Source organism: Scyliorhinus torazame, chromosome 2 (genome assembly GCF_047496885.1).
Source record: "Scyliorhinus torazame isolate Kashiwa2021f chromosome 2, sScyTor2.1, whole genome shotgun sequence".
Lineage (NCBI taxonomy): Eukaryota > Metazoa > Chordata > Chondrichthyes > Carcharhiniformes > Scyliorhinidae > Scyliorhinus > Scyliorhinus torazame.
In genome coordinates this window covers 112,326,046-112,342,988 of record NC_092708.1, presented here as the reverse complement: position 1 = coordinate 112,342,988, position 16,943 = coordinate 112,326,046, and the positions used below count along the sequence as shown (strand labels likewise).

Below are 16,943 nucleotides of genomic sequence, written 5' to 3'. Positions count from 1 at the left end.
ATTAAAACACCTCCCTTACCGGCGGGACCAGGGGGCGCGAGCGGGCTCTGGGGTCCTGGGGGGGAGCGCGGGGCGATCTGGCCCCGGGAGGTGCCCCCACGGTGGCCTGGCCCGCGATCGGGGCCCACCGATCCGCGGGCGGGCCTGTGCTGTGGGGGCACTCTTTCCCCTCCGTCTCGGCATTCAGCCTCAGCGATGGCTGAGGCGGAGGCGACCTCCCGCCGTGCATGCACGTGGATGACGTCGGCAGCCGCTGACGCTCCCGCGCATGCGCAGACTTCCGCCGGCTGGCTGAGTCCCTTCGGCCCCGGCTGGTGTAGCGCCAAAGGCCTTTCCCGCCGGCCGGCGGGGCGGCAACAACTCTGGCGCGAGCCTAGCCCCTAAAGGTGAGGGCTTGGCCCCTAAAGGTGCGGATTTGGCCCAACGTCGGAGATGTTCACACCACTCCATCGCGCCGGGACCCCCTGCCCCGCCGGGTAGGGGAGAATCCCGCCCCTGGAGTCTAATGATGACCATGAAACCATTGTCGATTGTTGTAAAAAACCATCTGGTTCACTAAAATCCTTTAGGAAAGGAAGTCTGCCATCCTCACCTGGTCTGTCCTCCAGACCCATAGTAATGTCGTTGACTCTTAACTGTCCACTCAAAGGCAATTTGGGATGGGCAATGAATGCTGGCACAGCCTGAGATGCCCACATCCCATGACCAAAGAAAAAAAGCATTAGAAATGCAAAATATAATCAGTGCAGTCAGCATGACTTCTTGAAGGGGAAACCATGCCTGACAAATGTATTTGAATTCTTTGAGGGGGTAACGAGCAGGATGGATGAAGGAACCAGTAGATGTAATGTATCTGGACTTCCAAAAAGCATTTGATGAGGTGTCACACAAGTTGCTATTTAATAGATAAGAGCCCATGGTGTTGGGGCTAGTATATTAGCATGGATAGAAGTTTGGCTACTGATAGAAGACAGAGAGCTGGGATAAGAGGGGCATTTTCAAGATGGCAACCTGTAACTAGCGGAGTGCCACAGGGATCCCTGCTGAGGCCACAATTATTTACAATATATATTATTGAAATGGACAAGGGAAATGGATGGTGAAAAATAGGTGGGAAGGCAAGTGGTGAGGATGAGAAAAAGGGGGTGATTGAACGTCCAGTCGGAAAAACAGTGCGCCGCGGCGCGACGATCTGACATTTTTTGTGCGGTGGCGATTGGGCCTGGGCTGCACTGCGAGAGTGTTGGGGGTAGGTGCGGGGCACCTGGCGACCCTTCATAGTGAGCTGGGGCTTGGGGGTCATGTCAGGGGCTCCAGATATCGGGACACCATTTCAAAATGGAGTCCCGATCTCTCGCTGCACTGAGGAGTTCCAACGAGCGGAGTATTCCCCACTGATACCCCCTATCTAACGCCGTTCGGTTCTGTTGTGTTTTTCGGTGCTGTGAGCACCGGGAAATATGCGGCTAAACGTGCTCGCTATGGGGCTTATTTCGTTAAATCACGCCCAAAGAGTCTACAGAGGGATATCGACAAATTAGGTGAGTGGGCAAAAACTTGGCAGATTGGTAGGAAGAATAAAGAAGCTGAATATTATTTAAATGAAGAAAGACAGCAGAAAACAACAGCACCAATTGATTTTGGGGTTCCCGGGCACAAAACGTTAGCATGCAAATTCAGCAGGTAATTGGGAAGGCAAATAGAACATTGGCCTTTATTTCAAAGGGAATGGAGTATAAAAGTAGGGAAGTTTGATTACAAATATACAAGGCACTAATTGGACCACACCTGGAATACCATGACCAGTTTTCATCCCCTTATCTGAGGAAATATATACTAGCACCAGAGGTGGTCCAGAGAAGGTTCACTTGGTTGATCCCTGGTATGAAGGGATCTTCTTATGAGGAGACGTTGAGTAGGTTGAGCCTATAGACACTGGAGTTTGGAAGAATGAGAGGCAACCTTATTGAGACATATATGATTCTCAGGGACTATACAGGGTGGATGCTGAGAGTTTTCCTCTAATGGGAGCGTTTAGGACCACAGGACATAATCTCAGAGTAAGAGGTTGTCCACTTATAATAATCGCTTATTGTCACAAGTAGGCTTCAATGAAGTTACTGTGAAAAGCCCCTAGTCACCACGTTCTGGCACCTGTTCGGGGAGGCCGGTACAGGAATTGAACCCACGCTGTTGCCTTGTTCTGCATTACAAGCCAGCTATTTAGCCCAGTGTGCTAAACCAGCCCCTAGACAGAGATGAGGAGGAATTTCTTCTCTCAGAGGAATAGTGAATCTGAAATTCTTTACCGCAGAGGGCTATCGAGGCTGGGCCATTAATTATGTTCAAGCCTGAGATCGACAGATTTTTAATCAGTGAGAAAATCAAGGGTTTATGGGGATAATGTGGAGAAGTGGAGTTGAGGATAATATCAGATCAGTCATGATCTCATTGAATGCTCCTTATTGTTTATGGACATTCTATCAAGGTAAACAAGCTTGTTGGCAATCATGATAAAATTTGGTTATTAATTTGTTATTCAACATTTTCTTGTTAGGCTTGGGTCACATAAAGGCATTTTTTCTATTACATGACTTTTGTCTCTGATAATCATTCATCTTCTATCAGGACACTTCATGTTACAGAAGCACAACCTATGGCAACACAGTTCTCCTGTTTGCTAGGTCCACTCATTAAAGGCTGTTCAAGAAATATGTTGACACTGAATTGGAAACCTCGAATGTGTGCACAGCAGGATATGTCCATGCAGGGTCCCAACTGCTGCTCTTTGTGCCTAAAATGAGCAGCAGTAAGTGACATAAATTAAACAGGGAGCACAACACAAAAAGATTGTACAGCTGAGGGAAAGTAAAAAGGCCTTACTAATATACAACCAGGATATACAAAATGAAATATTGAAAACAAGCAGCAGGTCAAACACCTGTGAGGTTAGTTAACATCCCAGGTGTCGATCCACCATCAAAATGGGAGGATATTACTGACCAGCAGCACATAAGACTCAGAAGAAAAGAAAAGACGATGGAATGAACAACATTATACACACAGTTAAAAATAAATAGAAATAAAAATCCTCTCTAAAATGCTGACGCTCATGGACCTGCTGTGCATTTCTCACATTTTCTAGTTTATGCCCAGTTCCACAATTTACAGTTTTTCTTGTTAATGTTTGAAGAGACTCAGTTGTCTAAAACATTTAAATGGAAAACAGGAAATGTTAAGTGACAAATGATACTGGAAGACAACAGGAGCATAAGGAGATAAATTAAAGCCTTTTACAAGATACAGTGAACATGTGGATAGCTGAAGGGGTGACGGAAAGAGGCAGGTAGAAATGGATGCCCCAAAAGCTGCAAAACCTGAGCAGGTTCCAGCAACCCATGATATGCCCCGGAGGATAACAAAGGGTGCAGAACATGATGTTTCCTCACCAATGTTCCTTCCAACCTTTGTTTGTTGTGCGCGCCCTCTTCGCTGCACTGCGCAGTCCCTTTGTGATGGAAGCACAGCTGTGCATACACGTATATTAACAGGACTATAGCAGTTCCCGTAACAGCCTCCCCGAACAGGCGCCGGAATGTGGCGACTAGGGGCTTTTCACAGTAACTTCATTTGAAGCCTACTTGTGACAATAAGCGATTTTCATTTTCATTTTCATTATAGATTGTGTGCAGACTGTTTGCTCCCTGCACGACCACTGTTCAGAAGGAAAATTGGTCCTCACCCCAAGCATCAATCCAAATGTGCTGTGTGTCATGGAATGCTTAAAAGTTCTGAAACTGCTGCAAATTATTTCAATTCAAATGTTACTGAAACAAATTGCCATCATGTGAGAACTGTACTCACTAGTAATTTGTGCTTGTAAACATATTTGCTATGTCCTGAGGAATCTTTAATCTCCTTGCTAAAAACCAAGGATAATTCAAAGAGAAACAAATGCCGTTCCCGTCCTTTTCGAATGAGAGATTTGGGGTCCCACACTTGGAAGGTGTCCTGAAGGATGAGTTCTCCCTGAACATCAAAGTTTTCATCGAATCCTGAGTATAGAAGATGAGAAACAAATAAGGTTTAGAAAGGTAGAATGTGCAAAGTAATTTCTGTGAACTTCTGGCAATCATACTCTTTCGTATTATTATGTACATGTTTAACGGGGCTGTTTAGCACAGGGCTAAATCGCTGGCTTTGAAAGCAGACCAAGGCAGGCCAGCAGCACGGTTCAATTCCCGTAACAGCCTCCCCAAACAGGCGCCGGAATGTGGTGACTAGAGGCTTTTCACAGTAACTTCATTGAAGCCTACTTGTGACAATAAGCAATTTTCATTTCATTTCATGTGTGTGGCTATGAACACATATTTATTTATGTATATGCATATATTTACAAATGGGAGTGTGTGTGTCCAGTTGTGGTTAAGAAATGATTTAAACAGACTCGTTTCTAAGGTCTGTATCAAGGTAATTTGATTAGATTTTGGTGGAGTCATATTATTATGTCATAGTATTTTCTTGCATTCATGGCTTTTGACTCCCTCAATAGAGCAGTTGATTAAGCCAGTGAGCAGCGGAACCATCCACATTGGGAAGGTCTTGTGTTCAATTTTCCACCTTTGCTGAGTTAGGTTGGTCTGAGCATTCCAAGCTAAGAAGGGTTCGATTTGGTGAAGGTTCCCACTGCTGATTGCTATCCAGTATTTATTTAAAGCAGAAGTATGTGGGCATTGGGTTAGGCCTGGATCAAGCTTGGCTGTGATTTCCCCCTGAAGTTTAAGAGCCAGCCAAAACTCACCATTTGGGCTCTTGAAGAATTGCTACTTGGGTGAGGGACTAAACAGTCATTGGAATGATTCCCAGGTCTTCAGGAAATGGGAAAGCTGGAGAGATTGATTACCAGCAGAAATTGAAAGGAATCAAGTGGCTGGGAATGAGTCAAAAATGAAGAAAATGTTACAAAACAGTAGGTCCATGAACTGCAGAAAGGGAAAGGGGTGGTTCGCATTTATAGTACAGATGCTCAAAATCCTCTCTGAAATGCTGACGTTCATGGACTTGCTGAGCATTTCTCACATTTTCTGCTTTTATGCCCAGTTCCAATATTTGCAGTCTTTCCTATTAATGTTTGCTGAGACTAAGTATTTTTTATTCATTGAAGAAATGTGGGCTTCGCTGGCTAGGTTAGTACTCATTGCTCATTCCTAATTGCCCTTGAGCTGGAGGTGTCTAAAGATGAGGGGCGGGATTCTTCCATACCCCGCGGGGCGGGGGGTCCCGGCGGGGCGGAGTGGTGTGAACAACTCCGGCGTTGGGCCGCCCCAAAGGATTCTGCACCTTCAGGGGCTAGGCCGGCGGCGGAGTAGTTTGCGCCCCGCCAGTCGGCGCAGAAGGCCTTTGGCACCACGCCAGCCGGGGCCGAAGGGACTCCGCTGGCCGGCGCAGGTCCGCGCATGCGTGGGAGCATCAGCGGCTGCTGGAGTCATCCCCGTGCATGCGCAGGGGGGGGTTCACCTTCGCGCCAGCCATCGCGGAGGCTTACACGGCGCGTAGGAATAGAGTGCCCCCACGCACAGGCCCGCCCACGGATCGGTGGGCCCCGATCGTGGGCGAGGCCAAAATGGTGGCACCCCCCAGGGTCAGATCGCCCCGTGCCCCTCCGATGACCCCGGAGCCCGCCCGCGCCACCAAGTCCCGCCGGTAAGGGACCTACTCCAATTTACGCCGGCGGGACCTGCATAGAATGGGCGGGACATCGGCCCATCACGGGCCGGAGAATCGCCGGGGGGGGGCTGCTGCTAGCAGCCGCCGACCGGCGCGACGCGATTCCCGCCCCCGCCAATTCTCCGGCGCCAGAGAATTCGGCAGCCAGCGGGGGCGCGATTCACATCGCCCCCCCTGCGATTCTGCGACCCAGCGGGGGGTCGGAGAATCCCGCACGAGTTGTCTAAAGATGAATGTTTCTCAGATGAAAGTCAGCAAATCAGCAAGTCTAAGTGCTGTATCATCTAGAGAGGTTACTGTTCAGGGTTTTCATTTATATTTTGGCATATCTAGCTTTTTATTGGCCCAAATCTTCCAAGATTCTTGGTCTTATTGTTGTCTGCCTCGTCAGACCTCTGCATGTAACAATAATAATAATAATCGCTTATTGTCTCAATGAAGTTACTGTGAAAAGCCCCTAGTCGCCACATTCCGGCGCCTGTTCGGGGAGGCCGGTACGGGAATTGAACCCACGCTACTGCCTTGTTCTGCATTACAAGCCAGCTATTTAGCCCAGTGTGCTAAACCAGCCATTTCTGGCTGGGACCTCTGGTGCTGACTTCTTCAGAAATGCAGAGTCCCTCAAAGCTTTGTAGCTTTGGAGGGTTGGGGAAAGACAAACCCCTTTTTACGGCAGTAGCTGCCTTGATCTATAAGTAGAGTTTAAATGGCCAAAGCTTCTTTGAATAGCTAAGGAGGGGAAGGCAAGTTGTTAAGGGGGTATGGTGGGTAGGTAAGCAGGTAAAATAGTAGGACGGCAAGTGGATGTGATGGTAGGGTTGTAGTTGTGTGGGTGGCAGCTGGGTGGGACAGCAGGTGGATAGGGTGGCGAGTAGGTAGGTGGGTGGTGAGATAAATCAGGAGGGCTGTCAGGTCGGGGGATAGTCAGATCGAGTGGGGGAAATTGGGTGGTGGGGGCAAGTTGGATTGGGTGTGAAGTTGGGCAGTGGAGACTAGTCAGGTCAGGTGGGTGCGTGGGAGTCAGGTTGGGGCGGGAGATAATCAGATTGGATCAAGTGTGGGTGTCGGGTGGTGGGGCTAATCAGGTCAGGTCGGGTTGCGGATTGGCTTAGGGAGCTCAAGGGATCAAGGGTAAGTTGGGGTGGAGGTCAGTGGGGAGTCGAGGAGGTTCAATTTATAGTTACCTTGCAGATAGGCATGTTTTTCTGTCTAACATTTCCTGAGTAAATATCCAGAAAAGTAAGTCGGAACTGTCCAACGTCTCCAATTCTAACTCAGAGACGGAGACGTGGAATTGGCCATCAGAAGTTCAAACTTCCCAGGCAATTCCCGTGGAGTCCTTGCTTCGGGACCTCCAAGTGGTCCCATCGTGCATCGTCCGGGGTACATCTGGTCTCCAACTATCCAGCCATCAGTAGATCTGGACCATTGCATACTAAAAATGACACTAAGTAGAAATAGCAAATGGTCTTGTGAACATTACAGGAGGAGAAATTTATTTGTGTGCAACATTTCAAATGACACGACACAGACACCATCAATTCCACCGAGTGCCGTTACCTTTGTGGCTCATGCGACATTCGTGATTTGTAATCATGGACAACTTGTTTTAAATAACTTTAATTCTTCTTGCACCGAGGATCTATTGGAGTCAAAACATTAACTGTTTCTCTCTCCACAGATGCTGCCAAACTTACTGAGTTTTTCCAGGACTTTTTATTTCAGATCTCCAGGATCTGCAGTATTTTGATTTTATTTAATACTTCACAACTCAGTAGCCAGTTTATTGTGCAGACTTCAGTGGATGCATATTTAAAATCAACACTCAGATCAACACTGTAGAAAGCTACAATGCTATTACAAACATCAAAACAATTGTTACATGCTACTGAATACATATAGGGCTTAATCTTGAGGCCGCACTTGTTGCCCACTGGATAGGGACATGGGGGGAAACGTTTGTGAGAATTGGAAAACGCGATTCTTGCCGGAGAGATCGCATTTCCCGATTTTTCCCGCCCTTTGCTGGCGACAACGTGAGATTCACACCCACAAAGAGTGGGAACCTCAATTTCATAAATTTTAATGCATTTAAATGTTATTAGCGGCCCTCCCTCCGCCAAATGAACCACCCTCACTAAATATCCATACCTTGTTGACATGAATACCTTTGGCCAGGCATAAGACAGTCGAGGAGATCCTTCTGGGGACGCAGAAATATAGCCCGTGGGGAGGGTAGAGTGATATGCATGGGCAGTGCCCTGATGCTGCCCCTGGCACAGGTTTACACTGAGACATTTGTAGTGCCAACATGGGAGTGAAAACCTGTGCCAGGGGATAATGCCAAGGCCGACCCAATTGGGAGCCCCATTTGGTAATATAATGTCACCAAGGTGTAGAGTGGAGATTGTGGGGGGGGGGAGGGGGGGGTTTGCTGGTGATGAATGTGAGGGGTGGGGGAGGGGGTTTGCTGCGATTGGTGTTGGGGTGGGATTGCCGGCGATAAATGTTCGGGTGCTGGGAGGAGGAGAGACCCCAAGACCACCGTAATATGGGCTGAGGCCATTCGGCTGCAGTGCTGGTCAGGCTGCCCTTTAAAGATGTTAACATCCCAATATGTTTGGATCCGGTTCCAGGTTCTAAGAGACCCTGTCCCACCAGAGTGACAGCTTAAACCACGCCCACTTTTATTTGGCAAAGAGGCTCAAAGTTCAATGGGAAACCTGGGGCGGGATTCTCCGCAATCGGCACGATGTCCGCCGACTGGCACCAAAAACGGCGCGAATCAGTCCGGCATCGCGCCGCCCCAAAGGTGCGGAATTCTCCGCATCTTGAGGGGCCGAGCCCTCACCTTGGAGGGGGCCTCTTCTGCCTCCGCCATAGTGAAGACCATGGCGAAGGCGGAGGGAAAAGAGTGCCCCCACGGCACAGGCTCACCCGCGAATCGGTGGGCCCCGATCGCGGGCCAGACCACCGTGGGGGCACCCCCCCCGAGGCCAGATCGCCCCGCGCCCCCCCCCAGGACCCCGGAGCCCGCCCGCGCCGCCTTGTCCTGCCGGTAAGAGAGGTGGTTTGATTCTCGCCGGCGGGACAGGCATTCCAGCAGCGGGACTTTGGCCCATTGCGGGCCGGAGAATCGCCGGGGGGGGGGGCCCACCAACCGGCACGGCGTGATTCCCGCCCCCGCCGAATATCTGGTGCTGGAGAATTCGGCAACCGACGGGGGCGGGATTCACGCCAGCCCCCCCCCCCGGCGATTCTCCGACCCGGCGGGGCGGGGGTCGGAGAATCCCGCCCCTCGTCTGTGCACGTGGAGAGTTCCTCGTCAATTTTCAGTTTGGACCTGACACTTTGCCAATTTCTGGTAAGATTCCACCCATTGACCTACAGAAATGGTTTGCAACGTCATTGATCAAGTCATAAATCACTTGATAAAAAAGTAATGATTCTGGTACTAATCTGGAAAGTAGTTGGCTGTCTTTTGCTCAAATCTGAAAATGAAATGAAATGAAATGAAAATCGCTTATTGTCACAAGTAGGCTTCAATGAAGTTACTGTTAAAAGCCCCTAGTTGCCACATTCCACTGCCTGTTCGGGAAGGCTGGTACGGGAATTGAACCCGCACTGCTGGCCTTGTTTTGCCTTACAAGCCAGCTGTTTAGCCCAGTGTGCTAAATCAGCCCCAAATAAAAAGCTTAATCTGTGTTTTAGTCATTATATCTTACTCATTACATTGGTATAATTCACAGAACGAAATACAATCTGATGGCAATTACATCTAACAACTACACCAGCAATGTGAAGTTTTTAACATTTCAGCTAGTCCCAGTGTGCCTTGTCATCTCCAAATTGCCCAGGGCAGGTATGTTTTCTGCAGGGATTTATTAAACATTAATTTTAACATTTAATTAATTGAGAGTCAGGGTTTGTCAAATATAAAACTTACGACATCCATAATTAAATGGTAAGAAAAAGATAAATTATAATCATACAAGTCAAAATGTAATAATGATTTCAATTTGGACTTTATAGAAATGAAGGGCACAATTCTCTTAAAAAATGACTAGTGTCATTTTGGGCAGATTTTGCAGAGTGATTCCTGCCGGGTATTTGGGTGTGATCCAGACTGGTATTCACCCACACTTCGGGCATGATTTAATTTTTAAAAATCAGAGTCTGTTCTGTGCGGGATTCGTGGGGTCATTTGTAGCACCGGGAACGACCCTGCTATCTAACGGCACTTTCCTACACCACTCCAAGGCTGCACTTAGCGTCATTTCCTCCAGTGTAGCAATAGGTCAGGACACCATTTTTAAATGGCGCCCAATCTCTTCAATCCCCGACGTGATCCCCAAGCCCCAGCAACACCCCAACTCACTTATATGGGGGTCCTTGGGTCCCCCGCAACCCAGCTCACAGGGGCAGGGCACCCCCAGGTTCGATTCCCGGAGCGGGCAAAATGCTAGCCTGGCATTTTGGTACTTCCAGTCTGGCACACTGGCAATGCCCCTGCCAGCCTGGCAGTGACACCTCGGCACCTTGGCAATGCCAACTGGGCCTCCGATTGCCTGGAGATAATCCCCAACTGCCGTTCCGCCTGGTCCCCGTTTGTGGTGACCAATACTGAATGGCACCCAGAAGGGGACTCCTTGGCGAGGTCGATAGATGCCGGGTAGCAACTTGATCCAGCAACAGCACGGTTAAGTGAGTTTCTAAACTCATTTAACTATGCGAGTCTGGACCCTGCGCATTGTGGCTGGTATCCAGATTGTGACGTCTCACAAGATCTGGTTAGATCTCGCCAGGCGTAACAATCGTCAGGAATCCTGGGAGTCGCGGTTGGTAAATCGAGCCCTTAGTCATTTTGTTTAGAGCTCGGGGAGTTTCTCACTGGAAAATCCGACACTTCAAATTTTTTTCTGCAGCAGGAAACTAAAGCCGCCGGCAAGACCAGATCCTCAGGGATCAGGGTGCCATTTTTAAAGGGCGCCTGGATCTCAAAGTGAGGTTGAGGTTCCCCCACAGCCCCCACTCATGGACATCGCGATCGCCCACCGACATGAGCAACATCCCCAACCCTCGACCCCAGAGGGGAAACCTCCCCCCATCATAAAAGTCCACATGATCCCCCGCTCCAACACCTCTCATGCATGAGGGACACCCTGCCCCACACCCATCAATCCTCTGGGCATCCCCCCCCAACCCAGTGAACATATCTCATTATGGAGCCGGTGAGGGCTCCCTTTCAGTCCACCCCCTTTCAGGCCCCCCCACCCTTCACCCCTTTTCATTGGCATGGCTGCTTTCAGTCCCTGTCCATTGGCAGTACCAACCTGGCACCATGACAGTGCCAACCTGGCACCCTGAGTGCCAACCTGGCACCTGGGCACTACCCTGGCCCCCTGACAGTGTCAACCTGACACACATGCAGTGCCAGGTTAACTGCCAGGTTACCCGGCGTAACGGGATCGGTGTTGGCCACAACATGGTGGGAAAATCACACCCATAATCTTTTTTAAAAAACATTTTGATTCGAATAAGGATATGCATAACATATAATCAATCAACAATAAAAGAAAATACAATCCTCCTAATTTGAGATTTTGTTTCTCTTATTTCTATTAAACCTTTCCCTTTTTTCCTCCCCCTCCTTATCCCATTTCCCCTACCCCCCTCTCTTTACCTGCTGGCAACAAACAGATCTGTAAATAGAGACAAGAACAGTTCCATCTCGTCCAGAATTCCCCAACTGTGCCACGAAGGGTAAATTAATTTTCTCAAGTTTAAGGCATTCTCCAAGATCCCCCAACCATGTTGATATTTTTGGAGGATCATCTGCGTTCCATTCTAATAAAATTTGCCTCCGGGCAAAGGCCACCACATCGGCTCTTTTCCCTTCTATTAGTCCTAGTATTTCCAACACTCCAAAAATTATCTCAAGAGGTCCTGATAATATTTCCACCTCCACAATTTTTGATAATGTTTTAAATACTGAGGTCCAAAACCCCACTAATCGAGGACATGACCAGAACATGTGGACATGGTTAGCTGGTCCTCCTTTACATCTCTCACAATTATCTCCTATCTCCTTATTATAGCACACTAAGATGTAGCATTGACCCTGTGCATAATTTCACTCCATAGTCCCTATTCCAATTCCATATCCAACTCCTTTCCCACATTTGTTTTATTTATTCAATCGATGTTTTCTTTGTTTCCATCAGCCATCTATAAATGTTAGTAACGTTCCCATCTCCAAATTATCTGGTCAGAGCAATTTATCAAGGAGATTGTTATCTGGTAGTCAAGGGGAAGAGGCGACACCTTTTTCACCAAATTTCATAATTAAAGATATTTAAACTTCTCCTTCTGCATTTTATGTTTTCCCCCCAATTCTTCAAAAATTCTCAAATATACCTTCTAAGAATGAGTCTTTTACTTGTCTCAACCCCTCTTTATGCCACTGTTTAAATGTTGTATCCAATCTTGCCATGGTGAATCGGTGGTTTCCACAGATAGGGGTTAGCACCAAAATGTTTCCCAAAAACAAAATGTCATCTCAATTGGCTCCAGATTTTTAAGGAGAATGGCACCACCGGACTTTCTCTAAATTTTGATTAGCTCGGGATATTTCCAATTATTTAGGAGAACAAGACAGGGCTGTCCGTTACCCTACCTCTGTTTACATTAGCAATAGAACCTCTGGCTATTGCTCTTCGAGCTTCTCGGGAATGGTCAGGTATTGTTAGAGGGAATAGAGAACAGAGTTTTACTATGTGTGAACGATTTATTATTATACATATATCTACCCCATTGAAATGTATGGATAAAATTATGAATATATTGAAAACATTTTGAACCATCTCGGGCTACAAATGGAATATAACAAAAAGTGAACTACTTCCAATAAATACCATGGGGAGATAAACAGATTTAAGTACCCTTCCATTTAAACTAACCAAAAATCAATTCAAATACTTAGGTATTGAGGTGGCTCATGATTGGGCCACAATGCATAAATGTAATCTGACAATCCTGGTGGAGAAGGTAAAAGAAGATTTACCTCCCACTATCAGTAGCTGGGCGGGTACAAAGGATGAAAATCAACATCCTTCCAAAATTTTTATTCGGTTTCAATCCTTCTGTTATTGCTACCTAAGACATTTTGCTATAAAATGGATAAAATAATTTTGGATTTTATATGGGCTCATAAAATTCCACGAACACGACGGATATGTCTACAAAGAAATCGGCGGGTAGGAGGGTTGGCACAGCCCAATCTTTTGTACTATTATTGGACGGCTAATATTGAAAAGATTTGGCAATGGTAGAAAGAGGAATAAGCGGAATGGGTACAGATGGAGGAAGCATTGTGTAATGGGGCTAGCTTGAAGAATTTAGCCACTGCCCCACTCCCATTTATCCCGGAGAAATTTACAGAAAGCGTCCATAATCTTTTAAGTAATGCAATACTTATGATTTGAGACATACCCAAAATTGGTTGGATTTGGGATGATTTATTTAAAATCTTAAATATCTCAAACCTGACCCTAACCTGCCTTTAACAGATAAAGAACAGATGCAGGTTTCTAAGGAGGACAGTTGTTCGTTTAAATATTTTAACAAGAAAATGTTTTGTTTATGTTCCTTCATCAAGAAAATAGAAAAAATGGTGGACTGGGATTTTTCAAGCTTTTGACCATTTAAGTAAATGTATAAGTTGTAACAAGTTGTTTCAAATGCAATCAAACATGTATTTAGGTGACGGTGTACTCGCAATATTTGGTGTCAGCCACAAATTACAAGCTGAACATAACTTAAAAATAATGGACTTCATAATAACTAGCAGCGGGTTAAAGTTTCTAATAAACTTAGTACAGCACTTTAAATTTGTTACACAATCCTATTTAAAGTTTGATAAGATTCATCAGAAGGTTGTGGAGATTGACAAGGCATGCAAACAGCAGTCATCTGCAGGAAGAGCTGGTCACAGCTAATTGAAACGAAAAATCACTGACCACTCAACTTTATGTCTCCCTGTTCTTCCTGGACATACCAAGGAAACAAATCCAATTCTTGTTTTATTAATTACAATGTTAATGAATGTATCGTATTAACTTTTGATGTTTACTGTGTTTAGTGAGATTTGTTACTTTGAATTGTGAATGAATGAAATGTTGAGTAGCATATAGTTCTTTCTAAATTCAACTGAAATGTGCTGAGTGTTCAATGAGTAGAAAGGGGTTGGCTCAATCTATAGATTTGGGCTGCAAAATTTAGCACCACTGGTTTGAGCACCATGGGAGCTAAGTAATGAAAAATTTGGCAAGCGATTCCCTGCTGATGATTTCTGGTTTGCTTCATGCCGATCACCATGCTCTAGGGAACAATAGTGTGGATGTCCTGGTTGTACACCAGAAGCATGCAGAGTGAGAAGCTCATGGAATCATCCGTCAACATTAACAGTTCGGACTTCACCACTCCTGTTAATGCCCTCTCTCAAACATGGATAGCTGAACCTGTGCTCAGCTGCACAAGGGACTCCGATCAACATAGTTAGAACCATTCAGTGTTCAGATGAGGTCCTCTTAACCATCTATATGCTACTGCAGAGTAAATGCAAGTACTTTGACATAAGTTATTTTGGTCAGCACTTCACCAAGGAGGTGGTCACAGAACTGTACAACCTGCTGAAACTGGACTTACCACTGCAGAGCAGTTAGAATGTGACTGAAAGTGATTATCAAAGTGACTGTGGCCCTCAATTTTTATGCTAGCAGAACCTAGCCAAAGCAGCTGACATTGCCAACTTTTCATAGTTCCCTCTCCATCTCTGTACCTGGGAGGTTCTGTACTCTCGCAAAGTGGACTTTACTTTCTTCTTTATAAACAGCGAGAAGCAGGAAAAACAGATATGTGGCTTTGTCAGGACAGTGGGAATGGTGCAGGGAGCCAATGACTGTATACATTGCCTGTGGGCAGCACATTTCAATGGGGAGATGTACTGAAACCACAAGGGATAGAACATAGAACATACAGTGCAGAAGGAGGCCATTCAGCCCATTGAGACTGCACCGACCCACTTAAGCCCTCACTTCCACCCTATCCCCGTAACCCAATAACCCCTCCTAACCTTTTTTGGTCACTAAGGGCAATACTACAACACTAAGGGATACTTTAATAAGGACACGGGGAGTCCACACCAAGTAAAATAAAGAACTTTGGTTTAATTACAGTTACATTCTATACAACTCTTGGTAGATCCCTACCAGGTCTCTTCTTGGTCGATGTCTTATTGGCCAACCTTTTGTACACAACTAAATGGACTTCCCCGCCCCTCAGCGGAGGAGCTCGTACTTGCGAGAACCACAGGAAAGATAATCATTCCCACCCCGTAAGTCCCATCCATGCGGGATATTACAGATACCACTCACTGAATTTACAGTTGATGTGTGATCATGCTTGGACCATCAAGTTGGTGAAAATGCCCACTAACCTGGCAGCAGCCATAATGTTTCATCCTGCACCAGTCAGCTGCTCCAGCTGTCTTTGAACCACCAGGATGGGCCAGAGGGTAGCTGCCTGGTGAGAAGGAATGTCCACTCTATATATAGCTAATGATCCCCTCTGCTACCTAACATCATGTGGCCTACAATACAGCGTTCCTGGACGTTGGTTCCTTTGCTTGGATTGTTCAGGGGAAGCCCTTCAGTACTCACTCGAGTGAGCTTCCCAATTTGTAGTGGTCTGCTGTGTCTTCCAGAGCCTGTTCATCATGAGGACACAGCCATTGTCACTAGAGCTTCAATGACCACCTCAGGAAGAGGAAGGGAGGAGTCACCTGACAAATCAGAGTGCCAAACATGTTGTCCTCTTACATAAGAACATAAGAACTAGGAGCAGGAGTAGGACATCTGGCCCCTCGAGCCTGCTCCACCATTCAATGAGATCATGGCTGATCTTTTGTGGACTCAGCTCCACTTTCCGGCCCGAACACCATAACCCTTTTATCATGATATCCACATCAGCATATCACGGTGCAATCACACACACACTGATGGACAGGCAGTTGGACCAACCAGCACACACATAACATCGCAGCCAATCACCAGTGAGAGCACACGCACTATAAAACAGGGAACACCACAGTTCACACTCTTTCTACCAGGAGATAGCTCAGAGCACAGAGCTCACAGCGCGCCACTCAGACATACACCATGTGCTGAGTGCCTCACTAAGATAGTGATAGGGCTGGGTCCACAGGTTAGCTGGTGAAGCACGTACCCAAGCCAGCAGTTAGTTGTTACTATTGTTTAGACAATAAAACAGAGTTGTACCATGTACAGCCGTGTTGGATCATTTGTGCATCAGACCACACAACACGACATGATACCAGTAGTGGAAGCTAACCAGCGACTGTGAAACCTACCTGCACCCTTCCAGAAATCCGCCAACCTGCTCCATGGAAAACATCAGCCCTGCCGCAGCCGCTCCGAATCGCTGGAAATCTTGGCGTAAACTGGAAGCTGTTTAAACAGCGCTTCCAGCTCTTCCTAGAAGCCACAGAAAGGGAGAATGCATCGGACACCAGGAAGATCGCCCTCCTCCTCTCCACGGCGGGGCAACACGCCATCCACATCTATAACTCCCTGGCATTCGCGGAAGGCGAGGACAAAACTAAATATAAGACGGTGCTTCTCAAGTTCGACGAACACTTCAGCGTGGAAGTCAATGAGAGCTTCGAGAGGTACATATTCCAGCAGCGCCTGGAGGGTAAGGATGAGCCTTTCCAATCTTACTTGACACACCTCCGTATCCTTGCGCAGTCCTGCGGCTATGAGGCCACCTCCGACTCCATGATACGGGATCAGATAGTTTTTGGGGTCATCTCGGACACCCTACGCCAGCAGCTCCTTAAAATAAAGTGCCTCACCCTAGCGACTGCCATCGAGACCTGCGTCCTCCATGAGAATGTGACCAGCCGGTACTCCCAAATCCAGGCGGCCAAAACGGCATGGCACGGGTCCTACGACGCGGAGCGGGTCCAGTCGATCGAGTTCCTCCCGACCCGTGGCCCGGACAAGGGCGGCCATTTCACACACTTTCCGAGGCCTCCCACGCTTGTACGCGCCAAAAGAGGGGACGTTGACGCAGAGGGACGTGATGCGCAGACACGCTCTACGCAGGACCGCACCGCACATGCGGGATGGCGCAAC

The 16,943-nt window shown here is 47.2% G+C and overlaps 1 protein-coding gene across 3 annotated transcripts in view; it reads right to left on the bottom strand.

Annotated features, from left to right (window-relative positions):
* The window catches only part of kalrna (kalirin RhoGEF kinase a), a 1,210,365-nt gene that overhangs the window by 390,892 nt on the left and 802,530 nt on the right, over positions 1 to 16,943 (bottom strand). For all 3 annotated transcript variants that reach the window (XM_072475613.1, XM_072475615.1, XM_072475625.1), the window contains exon 30: positions 3,865 to 4,055. In XM_072475613.1, the coding sequence (XP_072331714.1) occupies positions 3,865 to 4,055 (191 nt within the window). The remainder of the gene's footprint in view (positions 1 to 3,864; positions 4,056 to 16,943) is intronic.